This window comes from Rhinopithecus roxellana, chromosome 12, assembly GCF_007565055.1.
Source record: "Rhinopithecus roxellana isolate Shanxi Qingling chromosome 12, ASM756505v1, whole genome shotgun sequence".
NCBI classification, from domain to species: domain Eukaryota; kingdom Metazoa; phylum Chordata; class Mammalia; order Primates; family Cercopithecidae; genus Rhinopithecus; species Rhinopithecus roxellana.
This window is the reverse complement of record NC_044560.1, coordinates 100,238,556-100,258,083: the sequence shown is the minus strand read 5'-3', so window position 1 is coordinate 100,258,083 and position 19,528 is coordinate 100,238,556. Positions and strand designations below refer to the sequence as shown.

General features: G+C 51.7%; 1 protein-coding gene across 1 annotated transcript in view; it reads right to left on the bottom strand.

Moving 5' to 3' along the window:
* RHPN2 (rhophilin Rho GTPase binding protein 2) overlaps positions 1-11,797 on the bottom strand; it is an 88,186-nt gene extending 76,389 nt beyond the window's left edge. Inside the window, exon 1 of the mRNA XM_010367003.1 lies at positions 11,673-11,797. Within this exon, the coding sequence (XP_010365305.1) occupies positions 11,673-11,741 (69 nt within the window). The 5' untranslated portion in view covers positions 11,742-11,797. The remainder of the gene's footprint in view (positions 1-11,672) is intronic.
* Between the last annotated feature and the right edge of the window lie 7,731 nt (positions 11,798-19,528).

Sequence of the window (19,528 nt, the reverse complement as noted above, 5' to 3'; positions counted from 1 at the left end):
CCTGGGTTCATGCGATTCTTCTGCCTCAGCCTCCTGAGTAGCTGGGATTACAGGCGTATGCCACCATGCCTGGCTAATTTCTATATTTTTAGTAGAGATGGGGTTTCACCATGTTGGTCAGGCTAGTCTTGAACTCCTGACCTTGTGATCTGCCTGCCTTGGTCTCCCAAAGTGCTGGGATTACAGACGTGAGCCATTGCACCCAGATACTCAGCTATCTTTTGTATTTTTTTAGTAGAGACGTGGTTTCACCATGTTTGCCAGGCTAGTCTTAAGTTCCTGACCTCAGGTGATCTGCCCACCTCAGCCTCACAAAGTGCTGGGATTACAGGTGTGAGCCACCGTGCCTGGTCTCTTACTTTTATTTTTGACATAGGATCTCGGCCGGGCGCGGTGGCTCAAGCCTGTAATCCCAGCACTTTGGGAGGCCGAGACGGGCGGATCACGAGGTCAGGAGATCGAGACCATCCTGGCTAACACGGTGAAACCCCGTCTCTACTAAAAACTACAAAAAACTAGCCGGGCGACGTGGCGGCGCCTGTAGTCCCAGCTACTCGGGAGGCTGAGACAGGAGAATGGCCTGAACCCGGGAGGCGGAGCTTGCAGTGAGCTGAGATCCGGCCACAGCACTCCAGCCTGGGTGACAGAGCGAGACTCCGTCTCAAAAAAAAAAAAAAAAGACATAGGATCTCACTCTGTTGCCCAGGCTGGAGTGCAGTGGCACGATATCTGTTCACTGCAGCCTCAACATCCCGGGGCTCAGGCAATCCTCCCACCTCAGCCTCCCAAGAAGCTGGGACTACAGGTCCACACCATCGCACCTGGCTAATTTTATTGTATTTTTTGTAGAGACCGAGTTTTGTCAATGCAGCCCAGGCTGGTCTTGAACTCCTGAGCTCATGTGATCCACCACCCTGGCCTCCTAAAGTGCTAGGATTACAGATGTGAGCCACTGCATCCAGCCTTGTTTTTGACCATCTGCCCTTTTTTCTTTTTTTGACATAATCTTGCTCTGTTACCCAGCAGGCTAGAGTGCAGGGGCACAATCTTGGCTCACTGCAACCCCCACCTCCCAGGTTCGAGTGATTCTCCTGCCTCAGCCTCCTGAGTAGCTGGGATTACAGGCACACAGCACCATACCTGGCTAATTTTGCATTGTTAGTAGAAATGGGGTTTCACCATGTTGTCCAGGCTGGTCTCGAACTCCTGAACTCAAACGATCCTCCTGCCTTGGACTCCCAAAGTGCTGAGATTACAGGAGTGAGCTACCGTGCTGGTCCCCTTTTCTCTTGTTAAAATCAAATGGAAACCTGGTCATAGGGAATTCCGAGGGTCTGAATGGGCAGCCCCGAGGGACTTGCATCATTTACCGTGGTGTCTCTGTCCCTGGTGCTCCAAGTGGGGGACCTTGTCCTCACCTGGCACCCATTACTGCTGCTCTGCCAGACACCCAGCCTCTGGCTGAGCAGTACCTGCAGTTCAACTGTGTCCAGTTCAACTGGCTACCACCAATGCAGCCTTTGTGTCATGGGACTCTGGTACCTGAGCCAAAGGAGGAAGTGTTGATCAGGCCAAAGCCAATGCCCAGTACCATCAGGTGGTGTCGTGGCAACCATCCAAATAGCCCCAGGAAACAAGGGACATTTACAGTGTTACAGGTCATCACGTTGTCTCTCCTCTGAGTCACCCTGAAAATTCTGTTTCTGCCAGGGGACACCTCCCAGCCACGATCCCACAGTTGAGGACTGTTGGTCAGGCAGGCCCTCGAGGCTGATGGCGGATACCATGCAGCTGGGCAGACCCTCTCCAAGGCCACAGTCAGCCTGGATCCAGCCTGGCCTTCAAGATCTGGCTTAGGGCTGGGTGCAGTGGTTCACATCTGTATTAGTCCACCACTGAGACGGGAGGATCGCTTGAGGCCAGGAGTTCAAGACCAGCCTAGGCAACACAGTAAGACCCTATCTCTACAAGAAAAAAAAAAAAAAATCAGCCAGGTGTGGCGATTTTTAATCACACCTGTAGTCCCAGCTACTTGGGAAGCTGAGGCAGGAGGATCACTGGAGCCCAGGAGGTCAAGATTACAGTGAGCTACGACGGTGCCACTGCACTCCAGCCTGGGCGACAGAGCCAGATTCTGTCATCTTTAAAAAAAAAAAAAAACTGATTCAGACCATGATGGGGAATCAGGAATGGGGTCGGTATCACCAGCCTTTACTCTCCTCTGCCTCCCTCCCTCTCCACCTGGAAACTGACTCAAGGCTTCAAGGGGATGGATCTAAACAGCCAGAGGGGTCGTATCAGTACCAATAGAGCTGGAGCTGCTGATCCCACATGACCTAGGCCGTGCCTGGTGGACTCAGCCCATCAGCAGGCTTCCTCATTCACACGTGCGCTCATAAAGGATGCACACAAGTGTCTACCATGAAATTAGCCCTTGCTAAGATGAATGCTGCTCATTCATCAAAGAGCAGATCCCTGCTCCTTGCAGAGAGAAGACTGCAAGGAGCTTCTGGGTTAAAAAAAAAAAAAAAAAAAAATTATCCTTCTTTCTCTGCCGGAGCCTCCAGGAAGCCCAGCGCCCAGCTTCAACAGGGACCATAAACCAGGACACAATGAACTCGGAGGCCCTGTCCAGCCTGGAGGTTACTGTGAATAAGAAACAACTTCTCCTACAGCTCTTGAGTAAAAACAATAGAGCTAACTTCATTTTGGGGCATTAGCATTCCCAAAGGATAAAGAGGCAGAGATAAGAAGTGACAATGCCTCACTGTGTACTCACTCTCCTCTTCCACATAGTGCCAAGACCTTTCATTTTGGGCCTTTCAACAGCCCGGGGAAAGGCTTTCTCTAGTTTGCTTCCAGCTGCTTTTCTTTCTTTTTTTTTTTTTTTTTTTTTGAGATGGAGTTTTTTTGCTCTTGTTGCCCAGGCTGGAGTACAATGGCATGATCTCAGTTCACCGCAACCTCTGCCTCTCAGGTTCAAGTCATTCTCCTGCCTTAGCCTCTCAAGTAGCTGGGATTACAGGCATGTGCCATCGCACTTGGCTAATTTTGTATTTTTAGTAGAGATGGGGTTTCTCCATGTTGGTCAGGCTGGTCTTGAACTGCCAATCTTAGGTGATCCACCCGCCTCAGCCTCCCAAAGTGCTGTGATTACAGGCGTGAGCCACCACTCCCAGTCTTCCAGCTGCTTTTCTTCATGGCCAAGAACAGATTTTCCTGTGAGTTTTAGTACTATGGGGTACAGGGGCAGTCACAGAAAAGGAATCTCTATCAGGATGCAGCAGTCTAGAAATTACATTACTCTGCATTTCACTACAGGCCAGAGCACAATAATTCTTCCAAGATTTTCAGTAGGAAGAGCATGAAAATCTGGGGGAAAGAAGTTGCATTTCCATTCCTTATAAGTTGAGAAAGTAATTTATAGTAATCTTACAGAGCTGTACCTCTGTTTAAACACAGTAACATAATGAGAAAGAAGAAAATACAGTGAGAAGCTAGGGAAAGCTGGGTGCAGTGGTTCATGCCTGTAATCCCAGCACTATGGAAGGCTGAGGCTTGGGCCCAAAGAGTTTGAGACCAGACTGGGCAACATAGTGAGACCCTGCCTCTACAAAAAATTTAAAAATTAGCCAGGCTTTGTGACTCATGCCTGTTGTCCCAGCTACTCATGAGGCTGAGATAGGAGGATTGCTGGAGCCAGGGAGGTTGAGGCTGCAGTGAGCTATGATCATGCCACCGCACTTCAGCCTGGATGACACAGCAACACCCTGTCAGAAAAAAAAAGAAAAGAAAAGAAAAGAAAGAAAAAAGTAAGAGACATGATTTTATAATAGACCTGAGGCTGGGCATGGTGGTTCATGCCTATAATCCCAGCACTTTGGGAGGCCGAAGCGGGCAAAGAGGTCCAAACTCACCAGAGGTCTAGAGTTTGAGACCAACATGAAGCAACCTTGTCTCTACTAAAAACACAAAATTAGCCAGGCATGGTGGCGCATGCCTGAGGCACATCACTTGAACCCGGGAGGTGGAAGTTGTGGTGAGCCAGGACTGCGTCACTGCACTCCTGCCTGGGTGACAGAGTGAAACTCCGTCTCAAAAAAAAAAAAAAGGTAGAAAAAAAATAGACCTGAAAGGTTTCTTTTCTCAGAGACCTCCCAAGGTGCCAGCCCAGACCAGGAGGTCTGTACTGGGGGTGTCCAATTCCAACCTGAGGCTAAGTTATGTCTTGAGGCTCTGTACAGCCAAGTCACCCCACCTGATTCCAAAAAGACCAATTAACAAGGGGACTCCCGGGCTGGGCGCAGTGGCTCATGCCTATAATCCTAACACTTTGGGAGGCCAAAGAGGGCAGATCACCTGAGGTCGGGAGTTTGAGACCAGCCTGACCAACATGGAGAAACCCTGTCTCTACTAAAAATACAAAAATTAGCTGGGCATGGTGGCTCATGCCTGTAATCCCAGCTACTGGGGAGGTTGAGGCAGGAGAATCACTTGAACCCGGGAGGCGGAGGTTGTGGTGAGCTGAGATTGTGCTATTGCACTCCAGCCTGGGCAACAAAGGGAAACTCTGTCTCAAAAAAAACAAGGGGACTCCCTCCATCCCCCTCCAGTGACTGTCTTACACATTCAGGATCCACACCCAGCCCACATAAGGGACTTCTGAGCAATTAGGTACACAAAACACAGCTGAAGCTCTGATTAAGGCCTGTGGACCACCCCACTTTTTGCTCTCTAAAGCCAAGAGGCTGATTCCAGGCCAGGCACGGTGGCTCACACCTGTAATCCCAGCACTTTGGGAGGCCGAGGCGGGCGAATCACTTGAGGTCAGGAGTTTAGGACCAGCCTGGACAACATCGTGAAACACCATTTCTACTGAAAATACAAAGATTAGCTGGACATGGTGGCGGGCGCCTGTAATCCCAGCTACTTGAGAAGCTGAGGCAGGAGTATCGCTTGAACCCTGGAGGCAGAGGATGCAGTGAGCCACGAGTGCGCCTCTGCACTCCAGCCTGGGCAACAGAGCAAGACTCCATTTCAAAAAAACAAAAAAGGCCAAGAGGCAGATTCCTTTTCAAGCATGGCAGGAGCTATCCCAACAAAGCACCAACTCCCAGCACTGCTCAGCACTCCAGGAAACGAGACCTGCTGGGAACTGCTGCCAAAGAAACCATATCGAGTCAGGGTCCGGAGTGCCCCAGAACCTAACCAGGGGTCAAGCACCAAGCTGTTGCTCCATAAATCCTTTTCGGATGAATGGAGCATAATGTCATTTTAAAGAAAAGGGGAGGGGAGGGAAGGCATGATACAGAGAACAGGATGAAAGAGAAGCCTGACTTCAGTGGAAATTCATTTGATCCTTAAGTGTGCACAAAATCCCAACAGTCGCCAGGCGCAGTGGCTCATGCCTGTAATCCCAGCACTCTTGGAGGTCAACAAGGGCAGATCACACGGTCAAGAGGTTGAGACCATCCTGGCCAACATGGTGAAACCCCAGCTCTACTAAAAATACAAAAATTAGCTGGGCATGGTGGTGCGTGCCTATAGTCCCAGTTACTCGGGAGGCCGAGGCAGAAGAATCACTTGAACCCGGGAGGCGGAGGTTGCAGTGAGCTGAGATCGTGCCATTGCACTCCAGCCTGGCAACAGAGCCACACTCTGTCTCAAAACAAACAAAAACAAAAACAAAAATCCCAACAGTCAAAATACAGCACCAGGTGCAGGGACTCACACCTATAATCCCAGCACCTTGGGAGGCCAAGGTGGGTGGATCACTTGAGGTCAGGAGTTCGAGACCAGTCTGACCAACATGGTGAAACCCCGTCTCTACTAAAAAATACAAAAATTAGCCGGGCATGGTGGCGTACATCTGTAGTCTCAGCCACTCGGGTGGCTGAGGCATGAGAATCGCTTGAATCCAGGAGGTGGAAGTTGCAGGGAGCTGAGATTGTGCCACTGGCACTCCAGCCTGGGGGACAGAGCAAGACTCCATCTCAAAAAAAAAAAAAAATACAAGAAGGGAAGCCCCCTACTGGCTCAGCCACACAATGAATGCAGCAGCTTTTGGCAATCTTCACCCCCTCCTTAACTCTTGGGACCCCTCCCCAGCCCACCTTCTCCCTGAATCTCCAGCCATTCCCCACCCAACTTCTTCACTTTTGTCTTTTCCTTCTTCTTTTTTGTGACAGAGTCTCGCTCTGCTGCTCAGGCTAGAGTGCAGTGGCGTGATCTCGGCTCACTGCAACCTCCACCTCCCGGGTTCAAGCGATTCTCCTGCCTCAGCCTCCGAGTAGCTGGGATCACAGGTGCCCACCACCACGCATGGCTAATTTTTTGTATTTTTAGTAGAGACAAGGTTTCACCGTGTTGGCCAGGCTGGTCTTGAACTTCTGACCTCAGGTGATTCGCCCACCTCGGCCTCCCAAAGTGCTGGGATTACAGGCATGAACCACTGCACCCTGCCACACCTTTGTCTTTAACCAGCTCTGGGCTTCCACATTCTAAAACAAAGCTGCCTTCTCTCTTCTCAGCTCCCCTCTTTCTCCAGCAATATCTTCCCTGCCCTTCTTCCCCTGTATCCTGTCACACTGACTTTTGTCCCCAATTCTCCAAACATGCATTTCCTAACGACTCCTAAGGGACTAAATCCAGGACCTTCCCCACATTCATCTGACTTGTCAAGCCTCGCTCCACTAACAAGACTGACCTCTCAGCTTCCTAGACCTGGCCACCCTTCTGGCTTTCCTCCCACCTCTCCACCCATCCCTTAAGTGGAGGAACTATCCCTTCTAGCCCAGATCCTTTCACTCAATACCCCAAACTGCCTCCCAATTGGTGCCACCCAAAACTGCATCTCCAGCCAGGGCGCCTGCATGGCTGCTGGGCCCATGGAGCGGGCTCTCCACCTGGACCGCCACGTGGATATCCCATGGGGGCCTCAAGTCTACCCATCCACACACTAGCCTCCATGTTCACCCCATCTCAAGGAGGCGCATGACAAGACGCCTCAGGCAGGCATTGTGACTTTTTTTTTTTTTTTTTTTGAGACAGGTTAGAATGCAGTGGCGTGATCTCCGCTCACTGCAGCCTGCATCTCCCAGGATCAGGGATCCTCCTACCTCACCCTCCTGAGTAGGTGGGACCACAGCAGGGTACCACCACACCTGGCTAATAGACAGGCATTTTGGATTATCATTGGCAGCTCCTTCCCTGCCATAACCTGTTACATCAGTTCTTTCCCTCTCTGCCAGATACTGCCTTTCTCCAGCTTTATCATTCCAACCCCCTCGTCACTGGAATCCCTGCCTTCAGTGTGGACCCCTGGTCTGAGCTAAGGGTGGAAGCTGGTGGAAAGAACGAGTTATTATTTTTTTTTTTTTTGAGACAGGGTCTCACACTATCATCCAGGCTGGAGTGCAGTGACGCGGTAACAGCTTACTGCAGCCTTGACCTCGTGGGCTCCGGATATCCTCCCACCTCGGCCTCCTGAGTATATGGGATTACAGGAACACACCACTATGCCAGGATGATTTTTAAACTTCTTGTAGAGATGGGGTCTTGCTATGTTGCCCAGGGTGGGTTTGAATTCCTGGCCTCAAGCAATCCTCCCACCTTGGCCTCCCAAAATGCTGGGATTACAGGTGTGAGGCACTGCACCCCACTCACAGCACCTTCTGTCACTGACTGCATCATCAGTAGTCCATAACAGAGAAGGAAAGGCAAAGATGACAGGTATTACAAGGGGCTAAATCCTCCCTATGCCTCCCTGCCGGGCTCCACCATAGTTTCTTTCCTATCCCCCACCCATTCACCATTCAGGCATCAAAGCGGTCTTTCTCTTACACAAATCTCACAGGTCTGGTCCTGCTTTAAATACTTTGATGGATTCCACAGTTCCCAGGTCAAGCAAGATGCATGACCCTGAAGTGCCTGGCTCCCACTAACACCTCCACAACCTGGGGATGCCTACAAAGCACTCACAAGTCCACAGCTCTGTCCAAGTTGTTCCCTCTTCCTGAAGGGCTCTTCCTCCCCTTTCATTTGGACAGCACCTGCCTTTCTTTTTTTGGGGGGGGGTGGGTTGGGGGGAACAGAGTCTCGCTCTGTCACCAGGCTGGAGTGCAGTGGTGCGATCTCGGCTCACTGCAACCTCCGCCTCCCAGGTTCAAGGGATTCTCCTGCCTCAGTCTCCCGAGTAGCTGCGATTACAGGCGCCTGCCACTACACCCAGCTAATTTTTATATTTTTAGTAGAGACAGGGTTTCACCATAGGCCAGGCTGGTCTCAAACTCCTGACCTCAAGTGATCCACCCGCCTCAGCGTCTCAAAACACTGGGATTACATGCATGAGTCACTGCGCCTGGCCAGCATCTGCCTTTCATTCGTTTTCTTTTGTTTTCATTTTATTTAAAAAAAAATTTTTTTTTTTTTGAGACAGAGTCTCGCTCAGTCGCCCAGGTTGGAGTGCAGTGGCGCGATCCCGGCTCACTGCAAGCTCCGCCTCCTAGGTTCATGCCATTCTCCTGCCTCAGCCTCCCAAGTAGCTGGGACTACAAGCGCTCACCGCCACGCCCGGCTAATTTTTTTGCATTTTTAGTAGAGACGGGGTTTCACCGTGTTAGCCAGGATGGTCTCGATCTCCTGACCTTGTGATCCGCCCACTCGGCCTCCCAAAGTGCTGGGATTACAGGCTTGAGCCACCGCGCCTGGCCTATTTTTTAAAATTTTTTATAGAGCCAAGGTCTTGCTATGTTGCCCAGGCTGGTCTGGAACTCCTGACTTCAAGAGATCCACCTACCTTGGCCTCCCAAACTACTGGGATTACGCGTGTGAGCCACCACACCTGGCCCTCATTTGCTTTAGGTCAAACTGGCTCAGGTCATAGATAAGGAAAGATTCAACGTCAACACCTTTTATTTTCCTAGGACAAATAGACTCTTTGAACTGGTATGACTTAACACGGAGTAGCACAACAATTGTTCCAAGGTCTCATTTTCAAAATTGACGGTTTTAATTGTAAAGCAACGATTCCTCTTATTTTGCACCCTTGATTCTCTCATCGAACACCAGAGAAACTGCATCTAAAAAACACCCCACTTTAGGAGGCCGAGGTGGACAGATCACCTGAGGTCAGGAGCTCAAGAACAGCCTGGCCGACACGGCGAAACCTTGTCTCCACCAAAAATACAAAAGTTAGCCAGGCATGGTGGTATGCGCCTGTAGTCTCAGCTACTGGGGAGGCTTAGGTGGGAGAATCACTCAAACCTGGTAGATGGAGGTTACAGTGAGCCTGGGGAAAATAAATAATAAATAAATAAATAAATAAATAAAGCCAGGTGCAGTGGCTCACACCTGTAATCCCAGCACTTTGGGAAGCTGAGGTACGTGGATCACTTAAGGTTAGGAGTTCAAGACTAGACTGGCCAACACGGTGAAAGCCCGTTTCTACTAAAAATACAAAAAATTAGCCAGGCATGGTAGCAGGCGCCTGTAATCCCAGCTACTTGGGAGGCTGAGGCAGAACTGCTTGAACCCGGGAGGCAGAGGTTGCAGTGAGCCAAGATCACACCACTGCACTCCAGCCTGAGCAACAGAGTGAGTGAGACTGTCTCAGAAGAAGAAGAAAGAAGAAGAAGGAGAAGGAAGAAGAAGAAGGAGAAGAAGAAGGAGGAGGAGGAGGAGGAGGAGGAGGAGGAGGAGGAGGAGAAGGAGAAGAAGAAGAAAAATAAACGAAAAACACCCAACTGTGCACCTTTCCCAGCTCTCTTGCCATTCACTCTTTCCCAGAAGGGAGCAAGAAGTCCTTTCCAGGGCTCACAGACATGAAGGGCTCCCACAGAAAAACGTGTTCTGGGAGGCTTGGAACCACCCCTCACAGGTGTGCTCCTCTCGCTGCCATTTTCCCCCAGGTGCTGCTGGAGTTCCAGAGCTACACCTGCTCAGAGAACAATCTGGGGAGGAAAAGTCCCAGAAAGAGGCAGCAACTTGCGGGAGGACACACAGCAATTTTGTGGGAGTGGCTCTCAGGCCCCGAGGACAGACATAGGAATTCCCAGGCCAGGCCCTCCTCCTGCAATTCCATGGCCTGTGATCCTCTGTCCCAAACGCCACACATAATTAGAAGTTATAATCCTGTAATTCCATGATGACATCTTTGAACTTAAATATACCTCAAAACTACTTTTTTTTTTAATGCTAAAAGCAACTTCACAAAAAAGAAGTTTTCCCACTCTGTCCTGCCCAGGACTCCTCACCAGTGAGCAAAGCCCAAAGTCTCTCTGTGTCACCTGGGAGAAGGAGGAAGATGCCAAGACTATTTAGGAACTGGATCCTAAGGCTTTGAACAATTAAGCATTGATTCGTTTATGGGAAAGTTTCACTTCCCTATTTACAATTATGCACTGTCGTTATCTATCAAAAAAACGAAAATCAACAACAATCTCTCCATCCACTCAGGGATCACTGGCCAAGAGCCAAAAGCTATTTTTAGACTTGCTCAGGACCTGGAGGTAGGAAGGCGTGGAAGGTATCACCATGACTCCCGGCTCCAAAGCATCTTTGTAGCCCAGGCCCTGCCGCCTGCGGGTATCCCAGGGCCCCTGCTCCGCAGGCTGGGGTCGCTTTTGAGGCACTGAGCTCCCTGACTGTTATCTTCTGGGCAGAAGTCCGCAGTGTGAGCCCAGGAGCTCCTGAACGTGCCAAGAGCCAGCGAGGCCCGCACCCGCCGCCCGCCGCCAGCCCCCGCCAAGTCTCCCGGACAACAAGACAAATCCGCTTTGGCACACAGTGAGACGCACAAGACCGTGGGCCTCACCTGCAGTGCTCACGCCCTCCGGACGACCCGGAGCCGGGGAGGGGGCAACGCCAGAGGCTCCCTCCCACCAGTGGCTCTCCCCTGCTCGCTGAAAAGTCCCACAGGCGGACGTTGGAAGCATTTTGGAGGCAAAAAGAGACCGCCGGCCGGGCGCAGTGGCTCACGCCTGTAATCCCAGCACTTTGGGAGACTGGGGAGGGAGGATCCCTTGAGCCCAAGAGTTCGCGACCAGTCTGGGCAGCAGAGCGATACCCTAGTCCTAAAAAAAATTAACGTGGCGAGGTGCCGCGCCTGCAGTCCCAGTTACTCGGGAGGCTGGGGCGGGAGGATCGCTGGAGCCCAGGAAGTCGAGGCTGCAGTGAGCTATAAACGCGCCACTGCACTCCAGCCTGGGCGACAGAGCGCCTAAAATAAATATGAGACCGCCAACTCGCCTGGGATGGTCTGTCTCCACCCGCGCTCCCACTAAGCGCTCCTGTAACGCGCCCAGAGGCCAAGGGCGCCAGCGCAGCCAGGAACGGCTCCTTTCCCCAGGCACCAGGGATCGCAAGTGAGGGGTGGTGGCGGGTGGAGGGGGAGACCCAACCACCCCTCCAGGTCCTCCGCCCGCACCTGCGCGGGGCGGCCACATGAGCCTCCCCTACTCCCCGCCCAGCCCCGGATGCCACCTGCCCGGGACGCCGGGGACACCGCCGCCCCCCTCCTCCCCGCCGGCCTCCGTCAGGCCAGCGCCGGCCCAGTGAGCCCCCTCCCCCTCCTGGCCTGGTGGACCCCGACCGCGCGCTCCTACAACCCCTGCAGGGCCTGGGGGAAAGGCGGTCTGGGGCCCGCAGTTCCCCGCCCGCCCGAAGTCGCACACCTTCCGAAAGTAGCCGTCGTTCTCCTTCTCCAGCGGCTGGGGGGCCGCGGGCAACAGCGCATCGGTCATTCTGGCGGCGCGGGAGCGGAGGGCGGACTGAGGCGCGGCGGCTGAGACTGGCCGGAGAGGACGTGCGGCCCCGCCCCTAGCCCCGCCCTTCCCCGTCCCTCCACTCCAGTCCGGTCCGGCGGCCCTTCTAGCCCCGCCTGGGGCCGAGCCCGGGAGCCTTGGAGACGCGCCCCGCCCCGTGGCGGGCCCCGAGCCCGTGCCCCTTGCGGCGCTGGTCACCGGACACCTGTGCCCTGGGCGCATCGCCTCGGGGTTGTCTCTGGGCGTCGTGGCTGGCTCAAGTTTGCGAGCGCCGCGAGAGCTGCAGGGAAGGCACGGGGGTCTCAGGGGCCGCAGCGAAGCCCTGGCTGTGGACCTGCGCCCTGCCCTGGAGCCCAGGGAGTCAGTGAGGAGGGCGTGGGTCCAGGCGCGTCCCTCCCGGGTGAAGCCTGTGCGCCGCGGGGGAAAGGGCCAGACTCGACGCCACGTCGAGGGCGCGGCGGTAGCTCTGGGCCCTGGGCCCAGCGGTCTAGAAAAGCTTTTCCCAGGAGGGGAGCACATGGCCAAGGGGAGTGTTGATTGCGCCGCCGAGCGCCTTGCCCGGACTACTCGGGCTTGTTGGCATGGGGAGCCGATCCCCCGTCCCCGCTGCAAAGACGAGTGGGATCCGCTGGGCTCGCGGATGGCCCTGAGAGAGGGGATCAGGAGGAGTTTTGTGCCCCAGAAACGGCGGATGTCCTTGAACACAGATCTTTTTTTTTTTTTAAGAGATGGGACCTCGCTCTGTCACCCAGGCTGGAGGTCAGTGTTGCGATCTCGGCTCTTTGCAGCCTCGACCTCCCAGGATCAAGCGATGCTCCAGCCTCGGCCTCCCAAGTAGCGGAGACTGCAGGCGCGTGCCAACACGCCCGGCTTTTTTTTTTTTGTTGTTGTTGTTGTTTTTGAGACAGAGTCTCGCCCTGTCGCCCAGGCTGGAGTGCGATCTCGACTCACTGCAACCTCCGCCTCCCGGGTTCAAGCGATTCTCCCGCCTCAGCCTCCCGAGTAGCTGGGACGACAGGTGTCCACCACCACACCCGGCTAATCTTCAGTAGAGACAGTTTCACCTTGTTGACCAGGCTTGTCTTGAACTCCTGACCTCGTGATCCGTCCGCCTCCGCCTGCCTCCCTAAGTGCTGGGATTACAGGCGTGAGCCACTGCGCCCGGCTTTTGTTTTTTTGTTGCTGTTGTTAACAGATGCGGAGTCTCACTATGATATCCAGGCTGGCCTCGAACTCCCGACCTAAGTGATCCTCCTTCGTCAGCCTCCTAAAGTGCTGGGATTACAGGTGCTTGCCATTGCGCCCAGCCCGGAGCACAGTTCTTAACCACCACTACAGACCTCGGTTTTCTCGGCTGCAAAATGGGGCTCTTTTATTATTCTTGGATTCTTTTTTTCTCGGGCTGATGGAGGGTAGTAGGACAAAAGTGAGTGTTGGAAAGTAGGGATGAACTTAGTTTAGGAGGGAAAGGGTGACCCATGGGGACAGGGTTTGTATCAGTCTCCCACCAACCTCCTGCTGGCTGCTAGACTCTGTGGGCAGATGCCTGGCAGCACTTGAAGCCAGGACCTTGCCACCTAAGCAGGGACATCCAGCCCGCGGGGCCATGCTCCTCCCGGCCACTGCTTGCTGTTACAACTGCTTCTCCCCCAACAAAGGGACTGCTCTTAGCGATCGCGATAGATGTCATAGGTCTCAGTTACTCAGGAGACTGTAGCCTGTAGAATCGGCTACTTAGGAGACTGAGGCAGGAGGATTCCTTGAGCCCAGGAGGTGGAGGCTGCAGTGAGCTATGATCGTTGCCACTGCACTCCAGCCTGGGCAACAGACCAAGACTCTGTTTAAAAATAAATAAATAGGCCGGGCGCGGTGGCTCAAGCCTGTAATCCCAGCACTTTGGGAGGCCGAGACGGGCGGATCACGAGGTCAGGAGATCGAGACCATCCTGGCTAACATGGTGAAACCCCGTCTCTACTAAAAATACAAAAACTAGCCGGGCGAAGTGGCGGGCGCCTGTAGTCCCAGCTACTCGGGAGGCTGAGGCAGGAGAATGGCGTAAACTCGGGAGGCGGAGCTTGCAGTGAGCTGAGATCTGGCCACTGCACTCCAGTCCGGGCGACAGAGCGAGACTCCGCCTCAAAAAAAAAAAAAAATAAATAAATAAATAAATAAATAAATAAATAAATAAATAAATAGACCGGGCACAGTGGCTCATGCCTGTAATCCCAGCACTTTGGGAGGCTGAGGCAGATGGATCATCTGAAGTCAGGGGTATGAGACCAGCCTGACCAACATGGTGAAACGCCATCTCTACTAAAAAAAAAAAAAAAAAAAAAAATTAGCTGGGCCTGATGGCACACGCCTGTGATCCCAGCTACTCGGGAGGCTGAGACAGGAGAATTGCTTTAACCTGGGAGGTGGAGGTTGCAGTGAGACGACATTGGGCCATTGCACTTCAGCCTGGGCAACAAGAGCGAAACTCCGTCTCAAGACAATAATAATAGGCCGGGCGCGGTGGCTCAAGCCTGTAATCCCAGCACTTTGGGAGGCTGAGACGGGCGGATCACGAGGTCAGGAGATCGAGACCATCCTGGCTAACACGGTGAAACCCCGTCTCTACTAAAAACTACAAAAAAACTAGCCGGGCGACGTGGCGGCGCCTGTAGTCCCAGCTACTCGGGGAGGCTGAGACAGGAGAATGGCCTGAACCCGGGAGGCGGAGCTTGCAGTGAGCTGAGATCCGGCCACAGCACTCCAGCCTGGGTGACAGAGCGAGACTCCGTCTCAAAAAAAAAAAAAAAAAAAAAAAAAAAAAAAAAAAAAAAGACAATAATAATAATAAAATAAATAAATAAATAGGCCGGGCACGGTAGCTCACGCCTGTAATCCCAGCACTTTGGGAGGCCGAGGCAGGAGGATCAGGAGGTCAGGAGTTTGAGACCAGCCTAACCAACATGGTGAAACCCGTCTCTACTAAAAATATAAAAATTGGCCAGGCATGGTGGCATGCACCTGTAATCCCAGCTATTCAGGAGGCTGAGGCAGGAGAATCGCTTGAATGCGGGAGATGGAGGTTGCAGTGAGCCCAGATCGTGCCACTGCACTCCAGCCTGGGCAACACAGCGAGACTCTCTCAAATAAGTAAGTAAATACATAAATAATGTAAAAAATAGAAAGGATGAAGAGTAAGAAAAGGACGCATGGTGTTAAAGACACACCAGCCCACCCAAAGACTACTTCCTGAGCATCTTCAGCAGAAAGGGGCACCTCTCTGTATGAGTCCCAGTGGGGCATCTCCTGGCCATATGAGCCATCTGAGTGTCAGTGCTTGGGGCTGCAGCTGCGCAGAACCAGACATCGTTAGACATTCTCATGACTCATCACAGTGGTACCCCACATGTCTGTTCTTTTATTTCTGATCCCACTATGACCAGGAAATTAGAACTGCCGCCGCTGACCCAACAGGACAGCAGCATCTCACTTCCTATTTGTCAACCCCATTGGTGGTCTGTGCAACAAGAACCACCCATGAGCCCCTGTGCTACTAACAAAAGAGCTGGATGGGAACTTCTGAGCTATGCAAAAGATTAAAATCTCAACTGCAAACAACTGTTTTGTTAAGTCTCATTTTACCATCTGGTTTAGGTCAGCAGGGACCCAGTTTCTCCAAGTAAAATTCAAGTGTCACATGCTAAGACCTTCTTGTTGACAAAAGGAACGTTGGTTTTTGAGGATAACCCGACATACATCCTCTCTTGGGGAATCTGATGAAGTTTGCCAAATTAAATGTAGAAATTATAAGATAATCCTTGAATGAATAAAAATCACTGCAAATATTAAACTCAACTTTGCAATTTTTTTTCTTTTCTTTTTCTTTTTTTTTTTTTTTTTTTTGAGATGGAGTCTCCCTCTGTCGCCCAGGCTGGAGTGCCATGGCACAACCTCAGCTCACCACAACCTCCACCTCCCAGGTTCAAGCAATTCTCCTGCCTCAGTCTCCCTAGTAGCTGAGATTACAGGCATGCGCCACCATGCCCTGCTAATTTTTTGTATTTTTAGTAGAGATGGGGTTTCAGCATGTTGGCCAGGCTGGTCTTGAACTCCTGATCTCAGGTGATCCACCTGCCTCGGCCTCCCAAAGTGCTGGGATTACATGCATGAGCCACTGTGCCTGGCCCATTTTGCAATTTTTGTAAAAATAATTCTTAGAAATTGCCAGGCCCAGTGGCTCTCACCTGTAATCCCAGCACATTGGGAGGACAACGCAAGAGGATCACTTGAGCCCAGGAGTTCAAGACCATCCTGGGCAACATACTGAAACATCCATCTCTACAGAAAAATTTAATTAATTAGACAAGAGTGGCCAGGTGAAGTGGCTCACGCCTGTAATCCCACCACTTTGGGAGGCTGAGGCGGGGGGATAACTTGGGATCAGAAGTTCGAGACCAGCCTGGCCAACATGGTGAAACCCTGTCTCTACTAAAAATGCAAAAAATTAGCTGGACGTGGTGGCAGGCACCTGTGATCCCAGCTACTCAGGAGGCTGAGGCAAGAGAATCGCTTGAACTCGGGAGGTGGAGGTTGCAGTGAGCCGAGATCGCGCCACAGTACTCCAGCCTGGGCAACAGAGTGAGACTCCATCTCAAAAAAAAAAAAAAAAAAAAAAAAAAGCCAGGAGCGGTAGCACATGCCTGCAGTTCCAGCTACTCAGGAAGTTGAGGCAGGAGGATTTGTTGAGCACAAGAGTTCAAGACTGCAGTGAGCCAAGATTATACCACCGTACTCCAGCCTGGGCTATAGAGCAAGACCCTGTCTTATAAAGAAAATAAAAAAATTGGCCAGGTGCGATGGCTCACACCTGTAATCCCAGCACTTTGGTAGGCTGGGGTGGGTGGATCACGAGGTCAGGAGATCGAGACCATCCTGGCTAATGTGGTGAAACCCCGTCTCTACTAAAAATACAAAAAATTAGCCAGGCATGGTGGCACGCGCCTGTAGTCCCAGCTACCCGGGAGGCTGAGGCAGGAGGATGGTGTGAACCCAGGAGGTGGAGGTTGCAGTGAGCTGAGATGGTGCCACTGTACTCCAGCCTGGGCAACAGAGCGAGACTTCATCTCAAAAAAAAAAAAAAAAAAGAGAAAAAGAAAAGAAATAGGCTGGGCGCGGTGGCTCACACCTGTAATCCTAGCACTTTGGGAGGCCAAGGCGGGTGGATCACGAGGTCAGCAGTTCGAGACCAGCCTGACCAACACGGTGAAACCCTGTCTGTACTAAAAATACAAAACTTAGCCAGGCGTGCTGGCACGCACCTGTAATCCCAGCTACTCAGGAGACTGAGGCAGGAGAATCTCTTGAACTCGGGACGCGGAGGTTGCAGTGGGCCAAGACTGCGCCATTGCACTCCAGCCTGGGCAACAGAGCAAGATTCTGTCTAAAAAAAAAAAAAAAAAAAAGAACAAGAAAAGAAAGAAAAGAAATAAAGAAATAAAGAAAAAAATTTAAAATTCTCAGAAATTGAAGCCATTTGGTGCCATGCAGGAATACCAACTAGAGAGAACCACATCAAGTTCAACAGGCTCAAAGTCTCCTTAGCCACACCCTTTTGGCCCTCACAGTCTCAGTTTTCCCCATTTTACAAAATATTTTTTTTTTTTTGAGATGGAGTCTTGCTCTGTCCCCCAGGCGGGAGTGCAGTGCAATGGCGTGATCTTGGCTCACTGTAACCTCTGCCTCCTGAGTTCAAGCTATTCTCCTGCCTCAGCCTCCAGAGTAGCTGAGATCTCAGGCATGTACCACCAGGCCTGGCTAATTTTTGCATTTTTAGTCAGGCTGAATTATATTGAGCAGGCTGGTCTCAAACTCCTGATCTCAAGTGATCGCCCGTCTCGGCCTCCCAAAGTGCTGGGATTACAGGCATGAGCCACTGTGCCCGCCCAAAGTGCTGGGATTACAGGCATGAGCCACCGCACCCGGTCTACAATAAATTCTTGCACATAGCTGTCACTTCCTGCATACTTATTCCATGCCAGGTGCTGTCCTAAGTACATTGCATGCATTTCCTCAGTTCTCCCACAACCCTATGAGGTAGGTACTTTATCATCCCCATTTTACAGAGGAGGAAGCTGAGCCTCAGAGGTCACCAGCCCACTAAGTGGCAGAGTCAAGGCTGTCTGATGCTATGCTATATGCCATACTGTATCACACTATTCTCTACTACTTAAAAGGAAAAGTGTTTTGACGTATAGGGAGGAAGTGACTGTGGGTTAAAAATAAATGAATTACAATCCTGGGCAACATGGTGAAACTATCTTTACAAATGATACAGCCAGGCGCGGTGGCTCACGCCTGTAATCCCAGCACTTTGGGAGGCCGAGGCAGGCAGATAATGAGGTCAGGAGATCGAGACCATCTTTGCTAACATGGTGAAACCCCATCTCCACTAAAAAATTTTTTAAAAATTAGCTGGGAGTGGTAGCGGGCGCCTGTAGTCCCAGCTGCTCAGGAAGCTGAGGCAGGAGAATGGCGTGAACCCAGGAGGCAGAGCTTGCAGTGAGCCAAGATCGCGCCACTACACTCCAGCCTGGGTGACAGAGTGAGACTCCATCTCAAAAAAAAAAAAAAAAAGGATACAAAAATTAGCCAGGTGTGGTGGCGCATGCCTGTAGTTCCAGCTATTTGGGAGGCTGAGGCAGGAGGATTGCTTGAACCTGGCAGGTCGAGGCTGCAGTGAGCCCAGATGGTGCCACTGCACTCCAGCCTGGGGGACATAAGCGAGACCCTGTCTCAAAAAAATAAAAATAAAAATGAAAGAATAAATGAATTACAGGATGGCAAACAATACCAAGTATTGGTGAGATTGTGGAATCTCATATATTGCTTACAGGAGTGTAAATTGGGATGACTACACTGGAAAATTGTTTGAGTAGCAAATGCTACTAAAGAACATATGCGGGCCAGGTGCCGGCTCATGCCTGTAATCCTAGCACTTTGGGTGGCTGAGGTGGATGGATCACTTGAGGTCAAGGAGTTCAAGACCAGCCTGGCCAACATGGTCAAACCCCATCTCTACTAAAAATACAAAAATTGCCGGGCGCGGTGGCTCAAGCCTGTAATCCCAGCACTTTGCGAGGCCGAGACGGGCGGATCACGAGGTCAGGAGATCGAGACCATCCTGGCTAACACGGTGAAACCCCGTCTCTACTAAAAACTACAAAAAAACTAGCCGGGTGAGGTGGCGGCGCCTGTAGTCCCAGCTACCCGGGAGGCTGAGGCAGGAGAATGGCATGAACCCAGGAGGCGGAGCTTGCAGTGAGCTGAGATCCGGCCACAGCACTCCAGCCTGGGTGACAGAGCGAGACTCCCTCTCAAAAAAAAAAAAAAAAAAAAAAAAAAAAAAAATTAGCTGAGCATAGTGGTAGACACCTGTAAGCCCAGCTACTTGGGAGGCTGAGGCAGGAGAATCACTTGAACCTGGGAGGCAGAGATTGCAGTGAACCAAGATCACGCCACTGCACTCCAGCCTGGTTGACTTAACTCCATCTCAAAAAAAAAAAAAAAAAAAAAAGAATATATGCATGCAATTTAAGATCCAGAAATTCCAACTCTAGGTAGATACACAACAGAAATGCATACATCTGTTTATCATAAAGCAGGTACCAGAATCTTCACAGCTGCACTATTCAAAATAGCCTGGCCAAGTGTGGTGGCTCACGCCAGTAATCCTAGCACTTAGGGAGGCAGAGGTAGGAGGATCGTTTGAGCCCAGG